Source organism: Trichoderma atroviride, chromosome 4 (genome assembly GCF_020647795.1).
Source record: "Trichoderma atroviride chromosome 4, complete sequence".
Lineage (NCBI taxonomy): Eukaryota > Fungi > Ascomycota > Sordariomycetes > Hypocreales > Hypocreaceae > Trichoderma > Trichoderma atroviride.
Window position 1 is genome coordinate 5,029,811 of NC_089403.1, and position 24,482 is coordinate 5,054,292.

At 46.9% G+C, this 24,482-nt stretch overlaps 9 protein-coding genes across 9 annotated transcripts; 5 read left to right on the forward strand and 4 right to left on the reverse strand.

Annotated features, from left to right (window-relative positions):
• Positions 1-1,531: 1,531 nt before the first annotated feature.
• Positions 1,532-2,389, reverse strand: TrAtP1_009073 (uncharacterized protein). Its single transcript, XM_014087217.2, has 3 exons — positions 1,871-2,389; positions 1,704-1,810; positions 1,532-1,652 (listed from the first exon to the last, which is right to left on the reverse strand). The coding sequence occupies exons 1-3, from the start codon at positions 2,116-2,118 to the stop codon at positions 1,594-1,596; spliced, it is 414 nt and encodes a 137-aa protein (XP_013942692.1). The 5' UTR covers positions 2,119-2,389; the 3' UTR covers positions 1,532-1,593.
• Positions 2,390-3,893: 1,504 nt separating this feature from the next.
• On the forward strand, positions 3,894-5,349 carry TrAtP1_009074 (uncharacterized protein; the record flags this gene model as incomplete). The annotated part of the gene is made up of 4 exons (XM_014087218.2): positions 3,894-4,021; positions 4,111-4,413; positions 4,485-4,672; positions 4,736-5,349. Exons 1-4 carry the CDS (start codon positions 3,927-3,929, stop codon positions 5,347-5,349), a joined length of 1,200 nt encoding a protein of 399 aa, XP_013942693.2. The 5' UTR covers positions 3,894-3,926.
• A 1,594-nt stretch (positions 5,350-6,943) lies between these two features.
• On the forward strand, positions 6,944-8,169 carry TrAtP1_009075 (uncharacterized protein; the record flags this gene model as incomplete). Its single annotated transcript, XM_014087219.2, has 3 exons — positions 6,944-7,245; positions 7,333-7,847; positions 8,150-8,169. 3 exons carry the CDS (start codon positions 6,944-6,946, stop codon positions 8,167-8,169), a joined length of 837 nt encoding a protein of 278 aa, XP_013942694.2.
• Positions 8,170-8,190: 21 nt separating this feature from the next.
• Positions 8,191-10,132, reverse strand: TrAtP1_009076 (uncharacterized protein; the record flags this gene model as incomplete). Its single annotated transcript, XM_014087220.2, has 3 exons — positions 8,191-8,760; positions 8,828-9,215; positions 9,279-10,132. The coding sequence occupies 3 exons, from the start codon at positions 10,130-10,132 to the stop codon at positions 8,191-8,193; spliced, it is 1,812 nt and encodes a 603-aa protein (XP_013942695.2).
• Positions 10,133-12,062: 1,930 nt separating this feature from the next.
• TrAtP1_009077 (uncharacterized protein) lies at positions 12,063-14,355 on the forward strand. Its single transcript, XM_066114150.1, has 4 exons — positions 12,063-12,645; positions 12,710-13,144; positions 13,202-13,385; positions 13,445-14,355. The coding sequence occupies exons 1-4, from the start codon at positions 12,216-12,218 to the stop codon at positions 14,226-14,228; spliced, it is 1,833 nt and encodes a 610-aa protein (XP_065970243.1). The 5' UTR covers positions 12,063-12,215; the 3' UTR covers positions 14,229-14,355.
• Positions 14,356-16,032: 1,677 nt separating this feature from the next.
• TrAtP1_009078 (uncharacterized protein) lies at positions 16,033-16,314 on the reverse strand (the record flags this gene model as incomplete). The annotated part of the gene is made up of 1 exon (XM_066114151.1): positions 16,033-16,314. The coding sequence occupies one exon, from the start codon at positions 16,312-16,314 to the stop codon at positions 16,033-16,035; it is 282 nt and encodes a 93-aa protein (XP_065970244.1).
• A 1,519-nt stretch (positions 16,315-17,833) lies between these two features.
• TrAtP1_009079 (uncharacterized protein) lies at positions 17,834-18,496 on the forward strand (the record flags this gene model as incomplete). Its single annotated transcript, XM_014087222.2, has 1 exon — positions 17,834-18,496. The coding sequence occupies one exon, from the start codon at positions 17,834-17,836 to the stop codon at positions 18,494-18,496; it is 663 nt and encodes a 220-aa protein (XP_013942697.2).
• Positions 18,497-19,564: 1,068 nt separating this feature from the next.
• TrAtP1_009080 (uncharacterized protein) lies at positions 19,565-21,050 on the forward strand. Its single transcript, XM_014086373.2, has 6 exons — positions 19,565-19,819; positions 19,905-19,930; positions 19,994-20,032; positions 20,107-20,135; positions 20,213-20,358; positions 20,431-21,050. The coding sequence occupies exons 1-6, from the start codon at positions 19,655-19,657 to the stop codon at positions 20,803-20,805; spliced, it is 780 nt and encodes a 259-aa protein (XP_013941848.2). The 5' UTR covers positions 19,565-19,654; the 3' UTR covers positions 20,806-21,050.
• On the reverse strand, positions 21,051-24,470 carry TrAtP1_009081 (uncharacterized protein). The gene is made up of 4 exons (XM_014086448.2): positions 23,766-24,470; positions 23,607-23,674; positions 21,435-23,527; positions 21,051-21,368 (listed from the first exon to the last, which is right to left on the reverse strand). The coding sequence occupies exons 1-4, from the start codon at positions 23,791-23,793 to the stop codon at positions 21,224-21,226; spliced, it is 2,334 nt and encodes a 777-aa protein (XP_013941923.2). The 5' UTR covers positions 23,794-24,470; the 3' UTR covers positions 21,051-21,223.
• Between the last annotated feature and the right edge of the window lie 12 nt (positions 24,471-24,482).

Consider the following 24,482-nt stretch of genomic DNA (forward strand, 5'->3'; position numbering starts at 1 on the left):
CGTCAAGAATCCATGGTCTTTGAACCATCTATTCTTTTCTATGTCTTTACATATACAGCGCGAATTCGAAATCACTGTCAGATTGATACAGTCCAATCTTATGGGCTTCTCAATCATCTTTATTGGCGCCCTTCTCCTCAGGGTGGTCCGCTCACCCATGTTGCTCGCGGAGTCTGCAGCGCCGACTATTGATATCGTTATCATGAACTTCTCTGCAACTATGTTTTTGACATTGCAAACCAAGCCTCTTCACCTGAAGAAGACTACTTGAATAAACCAAGCCGCCCAATTCCTGCTGGCCTGATCAGCATTGACCAGGCCAAGACTCGGTGGGTGCTGGCATGGACTCTCGGACCACTATATACATACTATTGTTTCGGTATCTGGGCCACTTTACATCTCTTATATTTTCAAGCGCTCACATTTGCATGCTATGTGTGGCCGCGGTGGTATCCCTGGTTCATGCGCAATGTTTTTGGGTCTTTAAGCTATCTCATCCTAACGCGACTTGTGAATCAAGTCCTTGAAAGGCATGGGCTCGGTTGGAATATTGGTGTCTTCATTGATCTCATTGTCGCTACCTGGTTCCTTGTATCAATTCAGATACAAGAATTCTACGACATCGATGGAGATCGAAAGAACGGCAGAACAACTCTTCCGATGCTGCTCTCTGATCGCGGCCTGACGATGTTGCGAGCCGGCACGTCAGCGTTCATATTTGCATTCAGTTCAGGATTAAGTCTTATTCCCTTCTACACAAAGACGTACGGTGCATTGGTTGTGTCACTGTGCGCTTTGCAACAAGTACTGTCTTTTGTCCTTGCATATAGAATACTGTTGTCAAATTCGGTTCGCATGGATAGGACTACGTATCATGTTTACTATTATCCAACTGCTCTGTCAATTTTGTTATTCTTGGGTGTAATAATCTAGTTATAGATGAAAATGGATTTCTGATTGCCTGAGAATTTTGAACTCAGCGTACATAGAAACCATCGGTGCATTTTTACCCTTGTAAAGCTTGCTTGGATCGCAATAATAATCACGAGATATTATTCCCTCTTGAAAGAATTAGCCCTTATATCCCTTTACCCATGTTGTACTTTTATTGGCTACGGTATGCTAACTGCTGGATTCTAGTAACAGATGTAGATGAGTGAAAGTCAAATCATTGTTGCCTATTTGGGAAGACTGATACGTCACAAACGAAAGAAAAACGAGAACACTCAAACTAATACGCCATTAACGGGATCCGCTCTTCCGCAAGACTCGATTATTGTGGAGGTGGCTTTCGTCGGGAAATGGGTCTGCACAGCCTTGATGGAAAAATGGATACATAAGAAAGGCAAATATGATCCGTGTGACATTCAAGACGGTTTCTCTCTACGGCCGCTATCTTGTAATTCATGGTAGGGCCACCTGGGACTTTTACTACTACGTCTTGCTGAATCAGCCAGTGTCTTCACGAGCCTGCTTTTATTGAAAAGACGGCATTTATACAAACGTTTGAACGATTTTTAATTCCCTTCCCATTTAGACAAAGATATAGTTCAGGCATAAGCAGCTCTAACAACAAATTTAGTCTCCCACCCCCTATAAATTTCCCTGGTTAAAGCAATACAGAGCACCATCTGCATTCCCAATCACATTATCTTCAACAATGTTAATAAATACAATCATCCGTTACGCTGCGATCGACTTACTCGTATCTATCGATGTGTTGACATTGGCACCCCCTGTGTTGCGACAACTGGCACTGAGTACCGTGCCTGTGAGTATTATATTCGTACAAGACGAGTGAAAAGAGCCACTATACATGTGCACGTGAGCGACTGTTTTGAAGTGATCGACATTGAATGGTAATCCTTACTTTAGCTGAGCAACAAGGGCTCCGTTTGAGTTGCTAAAACATGAGTCGATGTTGATCTTGGTATTAAGATTGGTCTGCCCCGCATTGTTTTTGCAATCCGCAGCAATCTTCCAGTAGTTGGTGTTGCCGTCGGGAGGATATATCTGTATATTTGTGCAACTCCCTGCGTAGCCCGAGTTGGCGGATGCTCCCGCTATGAACTGGCCCAAGGCAACAATTGCCAGCGCAGCGAAACTCTTTGTCTGCATGGTGTGCGACTACAAAAGCGATTCGCAGTTACTACACACCAAACCAGCGTAGAGATCGTGGGGATGGCTTTTTCTTAATATACTGGAGCACTGCCAGATCAGGAAGCCAACCGGCTTCGCAAGCAGTGGTCTGCACTTTCTACTAGCCTTTTCAGCTGGCTCAAGCAGCAGGGATAATATCAAATCAATATCTCTTCTTTTCATAACCCATCTAAAGAGACATGCCGAATAAATGCGATAGCCTGTCCCCTCAGTTGGAACCAGGGGCTTGGTGAAATGATTCAGGTACCAAAACTATCGCTTTCGAAGCTCCCAGATGCGTATTCGAAGCCCCGGATTTCAGTAGCATTAGGCAGCCATAATAACCCTGTAAAGTGTTGCGAGAGAAAATTTGGCGAATAGAAGGATTCAGAATTGCAGTGTTGAGCCTAGCTTCTGGCAACTATGTGGGACGAAGGAATATAGACACACAACCACTTGTCAACACCTTCCACCTTGAGCTGGCCCAAAAAAGGAACTGCCTGTATCTTTTAATGCTGATATTAACTGTTGATATTTGCTGAGTCGGTTGGCCCCGTAAGGAGGTAAGAAGCCGCCACTTCTTAATTGTAGTGGTGTAGACGAGATGATGTTGAGGGCGCCATTCTGGTTTCCGTCCCTATTTTTTTGTAGCCGTATTACATTCGCCCGTTATGACATGCAGATGATACATAATGGCATCAAATGTAAAGCCAAGAGAGCTTGGGCTTCCTCATAGCACTATTCTCCGAGCCCACAGCTCACAGCTCTCCACAAATTCGCGAAATGGAGTCTGTAAAATGGTCCAACTGCTGGGGTCTCCCCCGCATATTGACATGGAAGATGAGAAAAACTCCCGCGCCAATGAGAACATGCAAATACTTCAATGGCCAGGACAGGAGCAAGTTGAAATCGGATGCATGATTGCTACTTGTCCGCACTAGGAAGGACAATCCATATGGCTATATTCTGCGCGAATAGATGACTTTTAGCGCTTAACGTTGCCATGGATGCATCTGCCGATATTCGCTGTCTGTGTGTCGGCTCTTCGGTAGGTGTTGATACCTTTCTCAATGCACTCGAATCGCCTGCCGCCATTTTTCTGGCTCTACTGGAATATGGTATCAATTTCCATGCAGCTCATAACTGCTGTCTATCGACAAGTTCAGGCTTCATGTACGCGCAAAGTTTGTCGCGACGGTGTTGATGGCCGAAGCTGAGAAAATGAATCGGAGCCAGCTGCAGGGGCTTATAAGTGAATTGTACCCTTCGGAGATAAAGCGTGTTTATCATCGGCTCTGGCGATCAATTCTTAGTGGGATCTTAGCCTTGCCATGAGTGCCTCAAGGTGGGCTGACAACTTCACCATCGCATCAACATCGGGCCTTCACAAACAGGCTGAATCAATACTAGTGCCAGCCATAGGAGGATTGTAAAGGAATGGGATACATGCTCTTCGCCTTGTTAACCTGCCGGCTCCCCTGTCTCGTAAATGACCTACACTACAGGGAGTTGCTGCCTAGGAGCCTCGTGACTACGGCATACCGGGATGGGAGACTTCTTGACAAATGCACCCTCACATGCATGAATTGCCCTGATGCATAGAGTATTCCATCTTCAATCCAAGGAGTATTATATGCGTATTGAGGTGGCTATGAAATTAAAAGGAAAAAAGGACATAGGTGGGCATACATTTAGATGTCGCGACACCCACATCCTAACGTGGGAGGCGGTTCTGTGAGACTTGTCGTTGGATCGAGTTATATCTTTGGCCATTCTTGACAGACACCATGGCAAGAAAGACGCTTCTTGCCTTGACCGCCTTGGTAGCGGCTGGAGCCTATGCCGATAACACGTCCTACGATGTCAATGCTGGCTGCTCCAAGTAAGCTCCTTCGTAATTCCGAGCTTCATTCATTGCGCTTCCGCCCAATGGCTTTTATTTGTGGTCTGTACTAACGATTCGTTTCCAAGTGACCAACTCCTCCGATGGTACGACGAAGACATCGGCCTCTTCCTCTATCCCGATGGCGCCTACTACTTCTGGCAAGCTGGTGTCATGATCACAGCAGTTGCCAGCCTGGCTGCGCTCGATAGTGGCGTCAAGAGCAGGACTGCTGGGATGTGGCAAAACACCTATCTCAAGGGAGGTCAGCCTTCTCACGGTGTCATACAATTGGACAGCACCGGCCGTAAGATTGTTGTGCCAAAGGGATCAGCGAACAGCGTTCCGGGCAAGTTCAGGAAGAGAGAACAAGGCTTTCTAGCAAGTCACTAGTAAGTGCTTTGTTTGCCTAGAGAACAATACCTGATTGAACGGAGGCTGATGAACAATGAAAATTATGTAGCGACGATGAAGGTTGGTGGGGATTGGCATGGCAGGACGTCTATGATATCACTGGAGTTCAGGATTACCTCACGGAATCCATTGCCATTTGGCAGGATATGAACGCCGGCTGGGGCAATCTCAACTGCGGTGGTCTCCCTTGGTTCAAAGGCGAAGCCAAGACCGACAACCCACTGGCCATTCCCAACGGTATGTTCTTTCATCCTATCGCAGCCGACAACGAGAAGATATGAGAGGCTCATGGAATAATAGAGCTGTACCTTGCCATCAGCGCTGGCCTCGCCAATCGAGTCCCCAGCAGCCAGAAGCAGACATACCTGAGTGCCGCCCAGACAATTTGGGCCTGGTTCCAAAAGGTCGGCTTCGTCAACAGCCAAGGCCTTGTCAACGACGCTGTCAACGGCAACACCTGCGTCAATGACAACAACCAGCCGACCTGGACCTACAACCAGGGCGTTGTCATCGGCGGTCTTGCAGACCTCTATATCGCCACGGGGGACTCATCCTACCTCACATCGGCCAGTGTCATTGCCAATGCCACCATGGCTCATCTGGTCGACAGCAACGGCATTCTTGCCGACAGCTGCGATCTGTCGCACAACTGCAGCGGTGACAACCTCCAGTTCAAGGGTGTCTTTGCTAGAAACCTCCAGAAGCTGTACCACAGCCAGCCTTACCCTGCCTACAAGGCATTCCTGGAGAAGAACGCCCAGTCCATCTGGCAAAACGACCTCGCTGTGGAGGCTGGCGATTGCTTTAATGGTGCTGATTGGGGCGGTCCCTATGTTCTTGGCTCTGCTACAGCCAGCAGCCAAAGCAGCGCCCTTCAGTGTCTCGTTGCTGCCCTCTATGTCTCTCAGAACTAGAGTCAGTGAGTATGCCATAACATGTATCTAAAAATAATATATATAAATGTATGCTTGGGTTCACCTTTCTCTGAGACGTAGCCAACATGTTATTCTTATTCCTATGCGTTTTTTATAAATTATTCAAGGCCCCAATTTTTCTTGTCCAGCCGCCTAGCCGAAGCCAAGGTCACGAATAGCAACTCCCTATGCTCTACTATTTCAGCAAGTCAATGATATATCGTATATTGCGAATATATATGGATACATCAATGGAGTTTCGTCCTACTAAACTGGGACGCTAGCTAATAAAATCAGAGGGCTAGATAACGATGCCTTCAAGATATGTTATGCATGTGGCATATAACTCAGAGATTTCTTCTCCTACCCTCTACATACTGAGGAACTAGCTGCATCGAATCAGTAACTCCATAAAAATCGTTCAAGTTACAGAGATATTCATGAAATCTTACATATCTATGAACTATAGAATGAAATGCCAGCTCAGAGATAAATTGGATCATTCTATTAGATACCAGTTTGCAACATATCCTATGCGTGCTTTGCGGCTGTCAGGAACGTCGCCCTACTTCAAACTGTGGAGATCAAGGCCTGGAGTCACAAGCAATGAAGAACGACATAATGTTGACTTTGACTTTGTTTTAATTTTTGAATGTTACTTTACTACTTGGTCGTATCAATCTCATCCACACCTCTTTCACAGCATCTTTCCTTTCTCTCAGGGCAGTCAAGGCACTAATAAAGCACAAGTCAATCGCAAGTAATCGCCCCGGCTGAGGTGCTCCTATGACTGTTGCCAATTCGCAATTAATTTTTCGAGTACAATAATAAACATTGAGTGCCAATGTGGCTTCGTTGTTGTTCCAAGAGAGGGCTAATCCTACTTCGGACCTCGTCGACGAGGTGGTGGAAAATGTCTTCGAAGTCAGCCTTGGGCTAAATAGTATAGCTGTAGCACCGTCTAAAAAAAGATGTTAACATAGACAGATCAAGTAGAGAAATGTTCAAGCCGTGGTAGTCGAAAGGAGAGCGTCTTTCGGAGTCGTATGCTGTGAAACAGATTCCTTCGGAATGATATGCTCGGGAAGAATCGGGAAACAGGGCCTGAGAAATACAAAGTAGCTAAATATAGATTATTTGTCATATTTTGGCTTTTAGGGAGTGAATTACTTTCTAAGGAGCGGTGAGTACGAGTACGTGGGTTACAATACACAAAGCGAAGCAACACAAAGTGGGCAGCTAATGCATGCAGCAAGCAACACGGCTTCTGCTGAGTCTCGCCCAAAACTCTGCTCGGCCCATTTCCGGCAGCTAAAAGGGTTGTGTCGCCAGAGTCCGTTTCAAGTATATGTATGTATTGGGGGCGGCTTACCTCTACAAATGTAAGAAAAAACAGGTTTTTAACGTCGTACAAATAGATGTGTGACGCCTTGTAGTGCAGTCGGTGAAGGATATATATACTTTAGTAAAATACAAAAGATACAAGTCTAAAATCCTGGCAGTATACGAGGTTTCCGTACGAAGATTCTTAGAAATATCACTGGTCTTTGGCCTACTTCGAAAGATTTATATCAAGCACGCAAAATTAACAACGATGGAAGCTAAGCCCACATACCATCTCCCTCCAAACTTCTCAACTCCGCCTCCTCCTGATGGGCCATTCCATCTTGGAACGGTACTACGGGATTTCGAGAAGAAAGAACAGATGCGACCACTTAATCAGGAAGACTCGCAACGAATCCCGATTCCCAAGAAACATGAAGACGTCAAAAAAGGTTTTACAGCAACACGGAAGAGGATGAAATCCGGTGAATTTGGCTTGTGCGCCAAGTTCATGGGCCTCAATGGAGTTGGAGGGGAGGCCAGCATTGCTGCAGAGCGACATGATTCTGACAGGTATACACTTTCAATCCATCATAGTTCCTTGAAATATGATCCACTACTTTTACGTTTCTGCACCGAAAGTAATACGTGTCTTCACAGGTACTCATTCGAAACCTTCGAAACAAAGTTCTTTTATCCTACCCCTGAATACATCTCAGATTGCTTCAAGCTCTCAGATGTGGATGACTACTTGCAAGGTTCGCGATATAAGAAGGCCGTGTTTTTGGTCACTGGACTCAAGATTGGCAAGGGAGTGACCGTGGGAATGAATAAAAAGACCAACATGAACGGTAACCTTGAAGGGAGTGTGAGCAACCCTGGAGGGGTCAATGCTGAGGCGGGCATAAAGTTAAGGGGAAACTTAGAGCATGACTCTGTCTTCACTTTCACAGAGTCAAGTGACATCGTTATTGGCATCCAATGCGTCAAAATCTATCATGAGAAGTCGGGATTCTTGGGTCTATTTGGGGAAAAGGAGATCAAAAGTGAATATGTCACCGCCGGTGCTACATTCTATGGCGAGAACTCCAGCAACTCCCCAGAGACACATGCAAAATTTGTTGTCGTGAAGCCTGAGGATTACGACATACCAGATCTGGCTTGTTATTCGGAGGGTGATGAAATTTGGATGGTACCTAAGATACTAGGAGCTTAGACTTCTTAACGGCGCTCTCTCTCTCTCTCTCTCTCTCTCTCTCTCTCTCTCTCTCTCTCTCTCTCTCTCTCTCTCTCTCTCTCTCTCCGTGAAGGAGAATTTGGAAATCCGTATTTATTTTATGTTTATTGGATACTTGCTCTTCAAGCAAGAAAATTGATCCCTCATATCTCTGTTTTGTCCTCGCGTAAATCTTGTGTAAACAACACGCCAGGTATCACTAGGTTGTCACAAGGCTAATGGTAATGATAAATTTGTAAGTCATACCAAGTGGAAAGTAAGCTATCCGATTGGCATTTTAATCAAAACATCTCATGTATAAGCAAGTGGAATTTGTATTCCAACATGCTATTAATCTCCGGCACAATATAATCGTAACCGCCGCGCGGCTGGATACCCTTTCCGGCCATGAGCTGAAGAATTTGACGAACTCCATTGTATTTGCGGAGCATATTCTGCTGATGTTCGCTCAAATCGAACTTACATCTGGCCAATTCAAGCATATTCGCTGCAAGTGATGCGGCAATAGGCGTGGCAAAGGACGTCCCGGAAATAGCAATGGCTTCTTTGCTCCACTTCGACGGCACGGCTATACCTAGCGTCGAAAAGTTGTCGCGGTTCTTCATCGGCGTGGGACTGATCCCACCATCGTTGCCCATGCCATCGCTCGCATGGATTGCCAGGACACCATCACCCCTCTTGGCAGGGTATACACGCAATTCGTTACCACCGCCATTAGCAGCTGCGGCGAAGATGCTGATTTTGTTCTCTATCGCCGTTTCTATCGCCTTATCTATCGCCTCGTCTAGGGCATTGATACCATAGGACATTGAAATTATATCAACCTTTTTTTGGATAGCCCATGTGATAGCCTGGCAAAGACCTGCTAGTCAGCGTTCATATAATCCTTTTTCGCCTCTTTCGTTTATTGTGACTAACCCTTGCTATGCGGTGAAGATTTTGAGGTTCAATGGTACGATCATTAGAAATCTTGGCTATAAATATTTCTGCTGATGGGGCTGCATTCAATATCAACCTGGTGACATGTGTCCCATGGCCGTAGAAGTCTTCGTAATCAAGAGGATCCGGAAGTGAATCAAAGTTGTTTACGAATCCACAACACTCCTTGATGCGGTCGCCTTCTTCGATGGCAGTTTTTATTAAAATGTCATTCGTCGTATCGATACCAGTATCAAGTATCGCAATCCGAATCTTCTGTAGTCGCCAATCATACGATTCAGAGATATTTGAGCTCTCTGTGACGTTTTGAATATAGTCTGCGGATGCTTGAAGCTTGTCCATGAATACTTCTGCGCGTTTCCTTTGTCTAAAAAATCAAGAACCTGTCAGTATCTTTCTCTAAAAGCAGCTGGCGGTGGCTGCTGCTTACTGTAGAGTAGTCGATGTCGGCTCAGAGCCATCAAAGAAAGCCGTATTAGTAGCAGGCCTTGACAATGGAGGCGTATCGTTCTTGAAGGCTGAATAATTCTTAGCAGATGGCGGAAATCCATTCATTCGATGTAGAGAATTGCTGAACTTCTGAGTAACGAGGCGAAAAAGAGGTGCGACGATGTTCTTGTAGATTGCTCCAGTTCGCCTTATTCCTCCGTCAATTAACGGGTCGTAAAAAATCTCCAAACCGTCCGGGAAATGGAGACAGGCATTAGCAATACTCCTGTAGCTGTCTTCAACTTCTCCTACCCATTCTTCCAAGATCTTTTTTAGGATGCTGCGAAGGGAGTGAGCATTATAATGACTGCTTCCGCCTGTTTCTGTCCGTGGTGCGACTCTGCCAGCTTCTGTCTCCATGAGAAGAATACCAAAGGATAAAATTGCCAAATTTCCATCTTCTTCATTGCTTGGCGCTGATAGAGTACAATTGAGGTGCGGCTTCCAGTATTTCGACGCATTGGAGTCCCCCTTTGCCGCTTGCAATGAGATTCTATCGCCATGTAACCCAAATTGAACCCAATGGCTACCATCAAGATATATTAGTGAACAAGCAACGAGGAATTGAAGCTCTGTCTTGTTTTGTGCCTCGAGCCCGGGATATCGAGAGATTTCGCCATCGCCTGGACGAAATGTCAGTTCGCGGAGTGTAGGACCCATAGGTGCGTCATGAGTCTCATTATCTTGATATGTGACGTCTTGTTTCATCTCTATATCGTCATATCTAGTGGTGATCTTGCCCTGGTGTTGAGCGCAGGGCAATTGCTCGGCTTGGTAGTGCTCGGCATTTGTCATGGGAAAGTTCATCCTATTACGCTGTTAAACCTAAACCAAAGCAAAATTGTTGTAGAGAAGTCACCTAACCATCTATAGGCGGCTGAGTCCAAATTTGTGACCCCACAAATAGTACTTATATATACTTCAAAGCTGTTGTTGTCTGTATTTGGAGAAAGGAAACCTGACAGGTGTAGGTAAGCCGAATGGGCTTGTCTACAAAGAAGGTTTCCTGCAAGTAGGCTATATAATTTTCGAGCTAGGCCGTTTACATAGTTCGCTTGCTTGATGAATTGTACTGCATCAATTTTGAGGTACTCAGTGTTCCTCGAATGTTTTTGTAGTGGTTGGACGGGTTGGCCAAAAAGCCTGCTGTATACAGACCAGAACTCATTTATATTCAAAATAAATTTATTCAAATCGCTTTTGCAAAGGTCGAAAAAATTGATCGGGCGAGATAGCTCCAGTATGAGCGTTTGCTGTTTCTTAGAAAATGTGGCGGGCTGTTGAGGGGCGAAGTTGACTTTGTTTAACTCATCTTTCATAGCCATGAGATTCGCAAAATTGAGATTCAGTTGTTCGTACTGAAATAAAATTAGCGGCATATCATATATATATCAGTAGGCATAATACTTACCTCCTTCGGCTCAGCAAAGGAAGTACACTCTGTTCTCTGAACCGAGTGGCCATGAGCAAAGCTAAGTGGGGCTAAGCGTTCAAGTATTTCTAGCAGAGAGTAGAGAGATTGAGAGAAACTAGAGTCATCCAATATTGTGTGATCCAGGCTCCTTTTTGGTAAAGGGAAAAACATTCGTTTAATACCACGACAGGTTGTGGCAACATGGCGCTCCGTATAATGCGTGTAGTTTTCAGCACCATTTTTCTGGAATGCTTTGTAGAAAACAGGACGGGTCGTGATAAAAAGCTCCCACAATATGGAACCGGAGACTTTTTCGGTTTCTTCATGTTTGTAAGAACCCACATGCTTTTCAGAGCTCATGAAGGACTGTGGCTCGGGCAGTTATGTGCCTCTGCGACTAGGGCACCCGTCGTCGACTATAGGGTCAAATCTTTGTCGAAAACGTAACAATTATTGCAATGATTTCCTTTCAAGCAGTATAAGAAAAAAAAAGAGAGAAGTAGGACAGGAGGCACTATGATGGGAATCGCTCCTACGATGGCCAGCTAATACTGTGGTAACGACAGAGTTTCTAGGAGAACGGGGGAACGTCGCTACTAGCGACTAAAAGAAGTCCAGCGAAAGAGGGATTTTTTATTTGTACAACAGGGTACAATGTAAGTTCGGAAAATTGCTTTGTCCTACTAATACTTTCCGAATGACTTCTACGGCACGAGAATCAAGAGGTATAAGAGAGTAGTACACATATAAGCTGTCCTATGCTACCCCCTGTAATATATCTTATAGTAATAGGGACTTTTGTATTTATCTACTTATATTATATATATATAAAATATACCTATATGAAGCTCAGATTTCTTTCACAATCTCTTGTTCAGCCACATTCATCCCCTAATTGGGACTTGAACGCAGGTATAGGACCAATGCTTTCGTAGCGTATTCACTTGTGTATAGTACTATGAACAACGCATTGTTATATTATGAACAAAGCGTTGTTGCACTATGGACAACGCGTTATTGAACTATAGACAACACGTGGTTGAATTATGGACAAATGGACAACGCGTTGTTGAACTATGGACAACGCGCTTCTGTACAACAAGTAACGAACACGCTTTGTATTACGTACATCATTTTTTGGAATATATAATACGTTGCACGACACATCCCGCATTCCGTATCAGATGCGACATTGCTATAGCTCACAGCCAAGACTCCTCAGCACAATTTCGTTGATTATCGCGTCGAGTAACACAAGTTACGAAAACAATTCAGTGTGTAACAGCAAGCCTCGATTTACGTCAGAAAAGCTGGCAAACCCAAGAATCCCACTGCGGCAGGAATGGTCACATGGTCTAACTGCTCCTAAAAAAAGAACGCAAAATTCAGAAGCGCGCTTCCTTTCTTCGTCAACAACAACAACTTGCAAATTCTACATTTCATTGGTCTCGTAACGATCTCGCAATGGAAGAAGCCAGCAGACAGGATGATACCTCCTCTTACGGCGATGATGACGTGGCAAGCTCGGATCAGGGCCACGTACTAAGCTTAGAGAGCGAAGATGACCTCGAGTTTGAAGCAGATGACTACGATAAGATATATAATAGGCACGTCTCTCATTTAGTTGTGGAGTGCGTCGGGCTGTTTACTCGCCAAATGAGTCAGAAGAATTCACCATCTGCTTCCGACAAGCCGGACACCACCGTTAAAAGTCAGAAAGAGATCGCCGACTTCATAATACATATGAACGATACTTTCAGATGTTGGATGGCAGAGACTGCTGATCTAGCTGATAGCATTATTCATGGCCTGGACTCACTCTTTAACGAGTACAGAGATGTGAAAGTCATGCTCATAGGTACTCTTGAAGTGCTTATAGAAGATTTAAAATACGGTATGCCTCTCCCCTACGGATATCTATCAGTCATATTTCTGGCTTATAGACTAATTATGATCAGTGAGCTCAGGCGAAACGGAGCGCTTATACACAGGGTATGGGGTACTTGAAGGCATTCAAGTTGGCATTAAACAACTATACAGCCTGACAAACATGATTCGAGAAGCATCTAGACAGAATGATGACCTCAACTTCGACATGTTACTCCCATTTGACAAAACCGCGGACGTTAAAGATCGCATGTTTTCCATTATTAGGCAAATGTTCCCCCATGCTCGGCGTTCGCTCTGCGATCAACTCGCCTTATCCGTTGCGATTCGCCGACGACGCTTACGTCGCACGTTTAAAGATGCCGACAGGTTGAAGGCCAGAATAGCTCGAAGAGCATGGAGCCAAGCCAATACCAATCAAGCATATCCAGGCCGCATCTTTCCGCCACAGCTATCTGAAACTCTGCCTTTTTACACGCTTGCTCCTTTGCCACATAATATTAAAGGTAGTACTGCTTCCACAGAATTAGTCGATACGAGCAAAATGCTGAACGTTGGTATAGCCTACAGCGGCGTAAGTATTGAATCAGCTTTTCCAACTATAAGTATGGAGTCTTCCGTGCGCCTTCCTACGTGTAATTACCCTCCTACACTTCATCTTCCACCAGATGCCACGGACGGTATATGCTCGTATTGTGCACAGCGGACGACTCCCTCATTTTTGAGCCGCCACCCTAAGGCCTGGGAGTAAGTATCCCCTTCTCGCCCCTACAATCTTAGCCTATATTCTAACGAGTCTATTTCAGACTTCATGTAAATAGAGACGTGAAGCCTTTCGTCTGCCTTTCGGAGCAATGTCGCTCTCCGGTGCTCTTCTTCGCTAGTATGGAGCGATGGATCGAGCACATGAATAAAATGCACTCATATGAGTGGACTAGGAGAATTCACCCAGCCTCCTGGATCTGCGATACTGACCATGATGCCATCCAATTCAAAGACGTTGAAAGCTTTCGAGAGCACATGAATGACAAAGACAGCCATCTAATTACTCCGGATGGGCATGAACTGGGTGTTCTCGAAATTGAGCAATGGAGATATCTTCCTCACGATGAGTATTTGTGTCCTTTATGCGATTTTACTCTAGATATGCCTAAGCGGACTATCTCGACCGATGTCGCAGAGGATGATCCATATCGGCCGCTGCACGAGCATATTGCTGGTCACCTCAAAGATCTCGCTGTCCTGTCTCTTCCAATTCTGGATACAACCGAAGGGCCTGAAAATCTGCCAGACAACTATAAAGCCGAAGGAAAACGCAACTGGCTAAAAGAGGGCAAGAAAGAATCTTGCCCAAGAAGATATGACCAAGAAGTCTGCGATACATTCGTCTCTGACGTCCAAAGAAACAGCCGTGTAAGCCACGAACATGGACTCCTGACGCGAAGTAAGAGCGAACCTAAACACTTGGCCTACCCCACGAGAAATAGCTTCGATGAAGAATTCACGGTCTACCCCATGAAGAACAGCTTTGAGGAAGAATTCGGGACCTACTTTAATACGTTGCAAGTATATACTGCGTACGGAACTTGATACGATGAGTCCATCTCTTTTTAAACGCCAAATAAAATAAGGGTGCTAGGAGTCATCGAAGTCGTCTCGTAGAACGGTAGTTTAGGAGTTAGTTGTAGTTGTTAGCTGAAGATTGATAATACATATGCCATTTTGTTTTCTGTTTTACCACTGAGTTCTAAATGGTCCATATTTGAATCCCCTTTCCATTATTTTACAAGCTGGGAAAGCCAGCTTCTCACCGCGATCTAAAAATATCAACTAGGTATATAAGTCTACTTCCTACGCTTGATGATTCTGACCGCCGGTCGTTAACACGCAATGAATATCGTAGTACGATATACTAAGTCTTTTCAATGGCGGTATTCATTTTTACCATTACCCGTAGATAGTCCTGCAGTCTTTAGTATCTTTACTATACTTTAAATTTAGACATCCAGCTATCTCGTTCAAGTTGAGTTACAATGACAACCTTGTAGATACAATTACTCTGTTGGCATGCTCAGAATCAACTGGAGGAGTTTCTGAAAGTACAATATTCCTGTCCGCCAGACACTGTCAAACTCTATGTCTCGTGCAACTTGAGAACATAAATACAAAGCTGGCCCGAACATCGAAGGGCGACGCGAAGAAAAACAATCGGCTACCTTGCTTCGACTAACCGCAACTAACTTGCTATTACACGGTCTGTACGCCATCTAGAGCTTTCTGCTCTCTCCAAATCTGCTGCAGCGAGATCGGCCTAACGGCCTAGCTTGAAAGCTTTAGGTAACGAATGGCATCACCGTGAGATTTGATATCAGCTTCATTCAGCCGTTCTTGAACTAAATTGAGTCTCCGACACTGTACCGATGTTGTATTACGGCTTCCTAAGCCTGAATTGTAGATGATTCCAAGGTGAAATCCCATGTGTCTCTCCAAGTAATTGTAGCATGTTGTGTGCTGCGAGACGCCTGACACTTGAAGAGCGCCGCCAGCTCTCTTGTTCCATTCCCAATTCTCTATTGTTTCCAGCCGTGGCATCTTCATGGCCTTTTTCGCCATTGTCTGAAGCATAGCTCCAATCTCGATCGGATTCTCGTCGGGTGCAAGTAGTTTTGAAGTAAGCAGAAGCTAGATGAGCTTCGACCACACCGGAAGGGGCTCAATCTCGAAAATTGGTCTGGCATCTATGATGAAGGATGCCGCGACATGTTCAAGCCTGAGGCTGGTGACTGCGATCATCCGGCCAACAGCTGGGTCTGGAATGCGTATGCTACCGCATCCAGTCAAATCAACTGCTTGAAAGCCAGGTAGTGTTGATCAAAGTTCTTTCAAGTTCTCGAAGATGACAAGCCTCTTGAGGTTAAAGTTGGATTGTTGGATAGACCTAAAAGGATATTCATACCATACGTAACAGATGCAAAGTATTAGCAATAGGGCATCTGGACATTGGCGCAAGTATAAAACAATACTCACTTCTATCTGTGTCTCTTCTGATATAGCTCCATCCCCTCCACGGCTCGTAATGAAGCTCCTTAAGTCTGGGAAAACGAGCAAACATGTGTGCAAGCGTGTCAGGCCTCCATCTCCGACGGTTCTGTTGCCGGAGAAGCAAGTTGGTCACCACGGGCACCGATGGAAGCTGATCCCACCATTATGGAGCTCCAACTTTTCACTCTCAAACGGCTCCTCGTCCATAATTGCATGGAATGTTCTGTGGAGAGCCTTGTCATGCGGAGCAGAGTATCCATAAACACCAATCCAGCCATGTTGAGGATCATTTTGGACTTAGTCTAATGTCGTCTGCTCTATAACATCATCAACTAGCTCATCTAAAGAGATACTAGGCATAAAAGTAATATATTTGAACCAATGTCTTGAGCCGTTGGGCGAGTAGATACTGATATCGAGCGCCAAATGGCCGTGAGGATCCCATGTACTGAGGATCGAGAACATTCTCGAATGCTGTGGTGATAAGACAGCGGGTTGTATCTATGATGGCATCCATTTCTACCATTTCGTCTTCCGTGAGCCTTCCGGTAGGCGCACACTTGGTGCAATCATAGTCCTGGAAGTCCAAGCAGAACCAGATATACTTGACGAGATCCCGGTTGCGATGAACCATCAAACCAAAGCGTCAATTTGATTCGAGCAAAATTATATCGCTCGACCTCTGCTTGCAAATCTCGAGATACTGTAGGCAATGACTCAACGTGTGGCCGTCTTTTACCAGGGCTTTTAAGATATGAAGCCGGATTTCTGTTGGCAAGCAATCCAGTGTTGTACTACACTACTTTTGACTAATAGTGAAGACATTGTGTGATAAACTGAAGTAGTGATGCGCTTGGCAATAGTGTAATGCAGAAATATACGTTGGCAGATGTGAATTCGACCATGTACAAGCGTTGTAATTGGAGAGAGATTTTTATAAAAGGAAGACGATAGACTTATACCTTTCTAGGTCTCTAATTATCAGTTGTGGGCATGTCTCTTCGGTCAGGTCCGGTGGTTTGTTCGCCGGAGAAAAATTGTGGCTCCTATCTCTCATATGGTCGATTGTTCCAAAGTTAATCTGCAAGCTAATTCGCCTTGTATATTCAATTTGAACATTGAATGACTGATGTGCGCCGAGGCGAATAATTAGAAGAAAAAGGCATACGATTTTTGTATGAATAGCGTTTGAATACAGTGAATGCGTCAGGTTTACAACTAGACTGCATTGTACAAATGGAGGCTTCCTTCAGAGTGGGAGCGATGATAATGCAAACGATTGACTGCCCTGTGATGATACATACGGTACTATATACGCTGTTATAGCATCACCATATATGTGAGAAATTTGTACTAGTGTGTTTGCACAGTAGTCGGGTAGCTCTATGCCAAGTTTTTCCTTTTTGTTCTTCCATTGCAAAGAATAACTTATTAGCATCTCCTCTCATGTTGATATCAACCCCTTCCTTGCCTCGACTTGGCGGACCTAGCAATATTCTCAAGCCTGTCATTTCTCGCATCATCTTCAGGCAACAAACTTACATGTGCTATAATGGACATTTCTTTTGCAGCTCAATAATAATAGCTTCACCATCCACAGTTGCACAATGAATGCCCAATATGCTGACCAGATGGTTGCACCTGGATCACCTTGACAAACACCGGCCGCATGTTTCATGTTCCATGTTTGAGCTGTCTAATTGCTCCGAAAGACGCCAACGTACGATCAGCACAAATAGACAGCTCTTCACTCTTTGCCATGCCGAATGTTACCTCGTCCAACAGCGATGGCGTGTCCGCATTTACACCACGCACCAGCTCGCCTCGCTTGCCTCATCCGCTGCCTGGTTCAATGCTGAGCTATCAAGCAATGCTCTGGAGATGTAACATATAACTGCGCTACTCACGGGCACCCGAGGCAAATTGCTCTCGTTTGCCCAACCGGAGATGGAGCCTGTCTGTTAAGGTTAAAGGCAGCGCGAATCCATTCTGCAGCAAGGCGAGTTGCAGCGAATGACCACGCTTGTGGTAGCATGAAATTGTTGACTCTTCCGCCGTCTTTTAAAGGCGATCATTCAGCTGGTTCTCCAGGGTTGTTTTGGACCTCTTAGAGGAGGCCGTAGACATGTCTGCTGCAGTCACGACTCGTCAAGATGGCCTCATGCGGACATCAGGGGCGTCCTGACATGTACGGCTTGGGCATTCGACTGGGGATTTACATCCAGTGGCTCGGCGAGATATTGGTCGAATTCTTTGACGACGCAGATGTCTCTGATATCCGGCTCCTGGGCCTTCTTCTGTCCGGAGGCATCATTCTCGGATTACTCGTCGCAATTGCCAGCCAGGACGTCCAACCCGCCGACGTTTACATCGTGCTTCAGCTCGCTGCCGGATGCTACATCTTTCTGATACCGATATATATCTGGAACACGCTCTCTTGCTGTGACCCCAAGTGGGATCCGCTGAAGTGGACGGGGGAAATCAAGATGCCGGTATATGGTATCTCGAATGTGATCCTTCTCACAGTCATCTCGGCCATTGGGATATGGTTCTTTGTGACTGATATACCGACCCAAGGGCGCCAGTGCGAGCAGTTCGGCTTCTTCTTCGCCAAAATCAAGCTTGACAATGCTGCCTTTGTAGTGGTCAACATCGTCATCTACGTGGCCATTATCCTCATCTGCGTAGCCATTGCGCTCTCTTGGACGGGATTCTGGGATGGCCAGTTCCTGGTACATCGGCGGCACCGCCGAAGGAGAAGCCATCGAACACAGTCAGCCACACCTTCATCTCTCTCAAGACAATCTGGTATCTGACATGGAGCCATCAGGCAGGAGCGAGACGACCAAGAACGCATCGCAAGACGGAAACGCGCCAGGCAAGAACAAAAGGATCTGCTGCGGACCATGCGCGGCATATCCAATCTGGTCGTCTACGGGCTTCACATCGCAGCCATTGAGCTGACGCTGCAATGGAACCAGTTCGACAATACCAACGGAGTAAACACCAGCGCGCAGACTATTCCGCTTCTTGTCAGTCTCGGCATCTTGTTGCGCCTGATTGTATCGCACTACGCAACGCGAGTAGATGGAAGCACCGACGGACAATGTGCAAGTGCTGGAGATGAGCCTCAGCCTGTCGATCCAGAAGATCCTGGAGGCTGCAGATGTCCGCGAATTCCAGCTCCAGCTCCAGCTCCAAATAGAGCTTCATGCAGAGCTCATCAAGCCCGAGCAACACCTGCCGTAGCTCCTATCCCAGAGCTAGAGGTCCTCAACGAATACGTCGCTGGAATGGACATGGACGACGTGAGCGAGTACTTTGCTCATGGCTCAGACCCTTATTGGCTGGCCCGAATGACGATCCAGAATCGTCAGATGGCAGAGCGGGCTGCAGCGATGGAGAGGCAGCGAGCGCGAGGGACGATACCGCGACCATCAAGGGTGCATTCTCATGGCGTGACGGTGCTGTAGGCGAGAGTTGTAGGTGCAAAGTTGGAAGAGCTGGTGGTGTGGATGGCATCAAGAGCAGCAATATGGCAGAGCTGCCTGAGGCATTATTACAAGAACACATTGCCCGATCATGTATCAAATATGCAATTGCATCTTTCAACCTCGTATTAATCAAGAATTACCTCTGTTTCCCACTCTCCTCCTCTTTCCATCCCATTAATCCACGCAGCAATTAAATTCATCGAGAACATCAAGGTCGATCAAGGCCACTAGAGCCGCCACTAAAGCACCAGAGCACTAAAGCACCAGAGCACTAAAGCACTAAGCCTTCCACTAAAGCCCCTGCCAACCCCGCAGCCTCGCATAGCACCCAAGCAACGCCAAAAGTAAACAGAGGAGAATCGGGCTGAACCACTTTTTTTTCTTAATACATCATCATCACCATCCCTACACCAACGACCTCTTTGCTCTCGCTCTCTCTCTCTCTCTTTCTCCATTTCCCCCAAACCAGCACCCACAGTCATGGAGACAGACATAAGAAAGGCGTCCTCAAAGACATCAGTACCCAAAGAGAAGCGGCCCACGGACAAGGAAAAGTCAAAGGACAAATCAAAGAGCAAGGGCAAGGACGAGTCCAAGGTGCACAAGCTGTCGCTCAAGGGCAGCTCGAGGCTAGTAGCTGAATTTGTAAGTCTTCACTACAGGAATCTCCTTTGCCCAACTGTTTCAACTACGCAGCTGCTAATTGAACCGTTTCTCCGTCTTTCAACAGTTCCAATACTCGATACATACGATCCTGTACGAAGACCTCCCAGAAAACGATAGCAAGCCCAAGACAAAGAACTGATCGCGTCATGCCAGATTTCAACGAGGCGTCTACCCAGCCGAAGACTTTACAGCGTACGATACCATCCTTCCTCTCGTTTCGGCTCAATTGATAGACGCCACCAGCTAACACCCAACCTCGATCACAGCGTCAAGAAATATGGCCTCAACATGCTGGGTACACCATACGCCTCCCTTGCTTCCACCACTACTACTTTCAGACCCACTGACTCTCTCCTGTGTACGCGCCTCTAGTCTCGGCCGACGACCAAGTCAAAGCCTACATCAAGAAAATCATGAGCCAGCTCGACAAATGGATGGTTGGCGGCAAAATCTCCAAGCTCGTCATCGTCATCACCGACAAGGACACCGGCGAGCACGTTGAGCGATGGCAATTCGACGTACGTCATGCAAAATCTCCTTTCCATCGTCCTCCTTTTCGACCATCTCTGACAAAGAAACACAACAAATAGGTCCAAATCTCAGCGCCAACCAAATCAAAATCCAAACCATCCACAACAGACCCCTCCGACGAACAAGGCCAACAAGAAAACACCTCCTCCGCCAACACCCCCTTCGCCGACAAAGAAAAGCCCGAATCCGAAATTCAGGCCGAAATCGCCGCCATCTTCCGTCAAATCACCGCCTCCGTCACATTCCTCCCCCAACTCAGCGGCGACTGCACATTCAACGTCCTCGTCTACGCCGACGCCGACAGTGATGTCCCCGTCGAGTGGGGGGACTCCGACGCCAAGGAGATTGAGAACGGCGAGAGGGTGCAGCTGAGGGGCTTCAGCACGGCGAACCACCGCGTCGATACGATTGTCAGCTACAGACTAGGGGAGTAATGTAATCTTTTTTTTTTCGATGGGAGTGTAGCAGGATAGAAAGGGGGAGGAGTCAAAGGTAAAGGGACTTGTAACATTACGAAGATGAGGCTTCATGTCAGTTGGGTCGCCTGCTAGGCGTGACTTTGGGCTTCCTACGGCGTTGAACGGGAATGGAATATATCGGTGCATAATAAAGCTTCACAAATCTCTCGACACATTTAGATGTGCGGCTGAAGTTACGGGTTAAACATTTGATGAATATTCTCTTGGTATCCGACTCTCTTTGTGTGATATTTCATCTATTGGGTTACATTTCCCACTCATTCATGACTCCTCTGAACAAACAATCAACAAGCACTGCCAAGTCTTGGTAGCGCACTAAACGCCGCCTCTCCCATGCACCATCTACTCCAGAGAAGAGGGTTTTAATCTCGTCTTACGCTCTCTTGAAAAAGTACACATACGCAAACTTGCGCATCTCTTCGACATCGTGAGCCTCCACGACCTTTTCGTCGTTGAAAAGCACCCACGTGGGCGTATCTTTGCCTTCTAGCGACTTTCGAATAAAGGCGACGTAGTGGCTAAAGAACCAGTCAGCTGTTGTTCTCTACACGTGTTAAAAGTTGGTATAAAAGGGGGAAATTCACCCGGCGTGGATACTGGTGCCCTTGTGGCACACAATGGACTGCAGTTGGAATTGTGCTGGGAGTGCTGCGCTTCCTGCAAGCTCCGTTTGAGACTTGTCGGCCGCATCACCTGAGCTCTCGTCTTCCATGATGCCTTGGTCATCAGGGTGGCTGAACAGCCATTCAACAGCTCGTTCGACATCGCCGCCCGTTTCCTTCAGCGCCTTCTTGGCTTGGGGAGCACCAAAGCCCATGGCCCCCAGCATCTCAATCTTTTCGGGGTCAGCTGTGCCTGCGCTTCCCGATCCGGCACCCAGATCAAGAGGCGCATCAATGTCGGCATCATCGAGGTGTGCAAACAACCACTCCATGGCAGCATTAGCATCAGAGTTACCCGTCGCATGCAGTGCCTTCTCGGCGCGATTTCGCGGGAAGCCCATAGCCTCAAGTTGAGCAATACCAGCCGCGTCTGGTACAAATGCTGGGGCTTGGTTTTCAGGCTCCTCTGGTAAAAGTTCTTCGGAAGGCTGAAGTCCCTTGGAGAGATAGCTGTCCAACAAAAACGGCTCGTCTGGAACAATGACGGGGACATCAATCTTGATGGGAACCCAGTTGACCACAGCCATCTTTCGTGCATTGACAGCCAAAATGTTGGGGAAAGTCTTGAAGAGGGATTGCTTAGTGAAGCCTGCTTTGCTACCGCAAGATGAGCAAGTCAATTCGACCTTTTCAGGCGCGGTAAAGTTGTCTAAGCACTCCTTCAGAGTGACGGGCTTGTAGGCATTAGCTGTTTCAGCACCTTCACCTCCAGCATCAAGCTTCACCAATGGCACGTCGAGGAAGATGTTGTCCTGTTCGTTGGAGCTATACCTGACTTTGTGGCATCCAAGACACTGGAGTCGCTGCTCCAGGACAAATCGGAATTCGGCGGTAGGGTCCTTTTGGCCATTGTGCGGTGATCGGCTGATGAGCTTGAAAAGATGCTGGAACAATTCAAAGGCATCTTGCTGCCTCATCGTGGAAAACTCCTCGTGCCCTCTTCCTATCAAATGCTTGAACATTGCTGGCGCCAATCCTCTCTGATAGGCAACCTCTCCCGATGTCACAGAATTATCAGGCTCCGAATATCTTCCAGATAATAAACCATCGGCAATTTTTCTCAGCTGAGTCTCGATGTCGGCTGCGGGCTCCTGCACAATCGGCAAATCTTTATTGGCACCATAGTAGCGCTCCTGGAACGAGGGCATATCAAATAAGCACTGGATAATGCTGGCTAGATAGCAGCTGTTGCCGAGATTCTTCAGTCCAGTGAGGCCAGATCCGAAAACAGGCTTCAGCTCATGGCCATCTTCGGTCGTCATGCTAAAGTCCCATTTGAGATTTTGCTCAATCTGCATCTCCGTCAAGCTCTTTTCCGTCTTTTGTCGCTCGGCAAGAATAATTCCCCAGTGGGCCAGATGCTCGCCAAGCTGCTCGTCGATGCGCTCTTCGTCGCATCTATAACAGTAGATATCGGCGGTGCCTTCCGGAGTGATGGATCCAAGCTTGACAGCTACACCATGTCCAGACTCGTTGGCGTGACCCAGAGCGTGGGAATTGCCGTCGACGCCACCCATCTGCTTTCGGCCACAGCCTAGATTGCCACATTCCAGGCAAAGCCAGAGATTTTCTCTAAGGTCGCAGCCTGAGCAGTGGCCAAGGTCGCCTTGCTCGATCTTGTGGGATGGGTGCTGCTGCATGGTCAAGATGTGTTCGCATGACGTGAGCTCCTGCTCCCACGCCTTGACTTCTTCTTTTCGAGAAAAGGTGTGTGCTTTCAGGATGCCGTCCACTATGGGTGCAATTTTAGGATTTGTCATGTCCAGTTCTTGTTGACATTCGAGGCATTTGACACCCAGAGCCGTGTCGTATCGGTCCTCTTCTGTCTCGGCGGCGATGGCAAGCTTCGTGATCTTAGCCGGAGGTTCATCGCGGTCGATCGTCTTTCGGGTGCGGCGGATGTTTAGGGCAAGCGGGTGGCTCCAGACGGCGTTGTGAAGCAAGGAGTGCTGCCTCTCGGCGGTGCAGCCACCGTTGAAGCACTGGAGGCAGACATCGAGGCCTCCGGGGTTGTCCTATAGAGCCAAGGAAATTGTGAGTTTCGTCAACGGTCTCGCTTGAAGAGGGGGAATCTCCCGGTTTAACGCTACATACAATCGAGTCAAAGCACTGAGTGCAATCTTCTTTGTACACGGACTGTACAGGAGTCGGCGGCTTGAGCTCTATGACGAATAAATATGAGCTCTCGCGAGCTTGACAGGGCTTGGAAACAAGCTGAAAGCTGAAAGCTGGCGGGGTAAGGCATTGACGTACCGACAGAGTCGAGATGGGGGCACGACATGTCGCTGATGGTGGAGAGATGCAACAGATGCAACAAAGCAAAACAGCGGCACGATGCACTGGAAGGAGGGTCGTTTCTACGCGGAGGAATCACGAAGCGTGCTCGTGTTGATGCAGCTTTTGGTGGTTGCTGTGACAAGGCGGAAGGCACCTACCGCATGCGCTGGGCGAGCGCTATCGATTAGCGATTAGTGTGGCTGCAGCAGCTTTAGGCGTCTGGGAGCTGTTAGGCTGCCCCTCGATGACGGAGTTTTGGATCTGGAGGGGCAGCTTCTTGATGATTTGGGCGCAGACGGGATAGGACTAGCGCTGGGCTGGCACAGGTCTGTAGCAGTGGGACAGTGCTTCAATGCTCTGAATTGCTACCGAATACGTAAAGGAGTAGTACCTGTAGCATCAATAGCAGTAATAGCACCAATAGCAGTAATAGCATCAGCAGCATCAGTAGCATCAGCAGCATCAGTGGCTGCAGTAGCTGCAGTAGCAGCCGTAGCAGCCGTAGCAGCAGCACACATCATCAGCAGAGTTAGTAGCATCGGTAGCAATAGCCCATGCTGTATCCGTACCTAAAGAGTTGGATGATATAATTCACGTTAGGGTGCTGGATAACTTTCCCTGGACATGGATTAGATGACTCATGTCTGAATCTAAGAGATGGGCATATACATCTCTCAGTCTTGTTGCATTCAG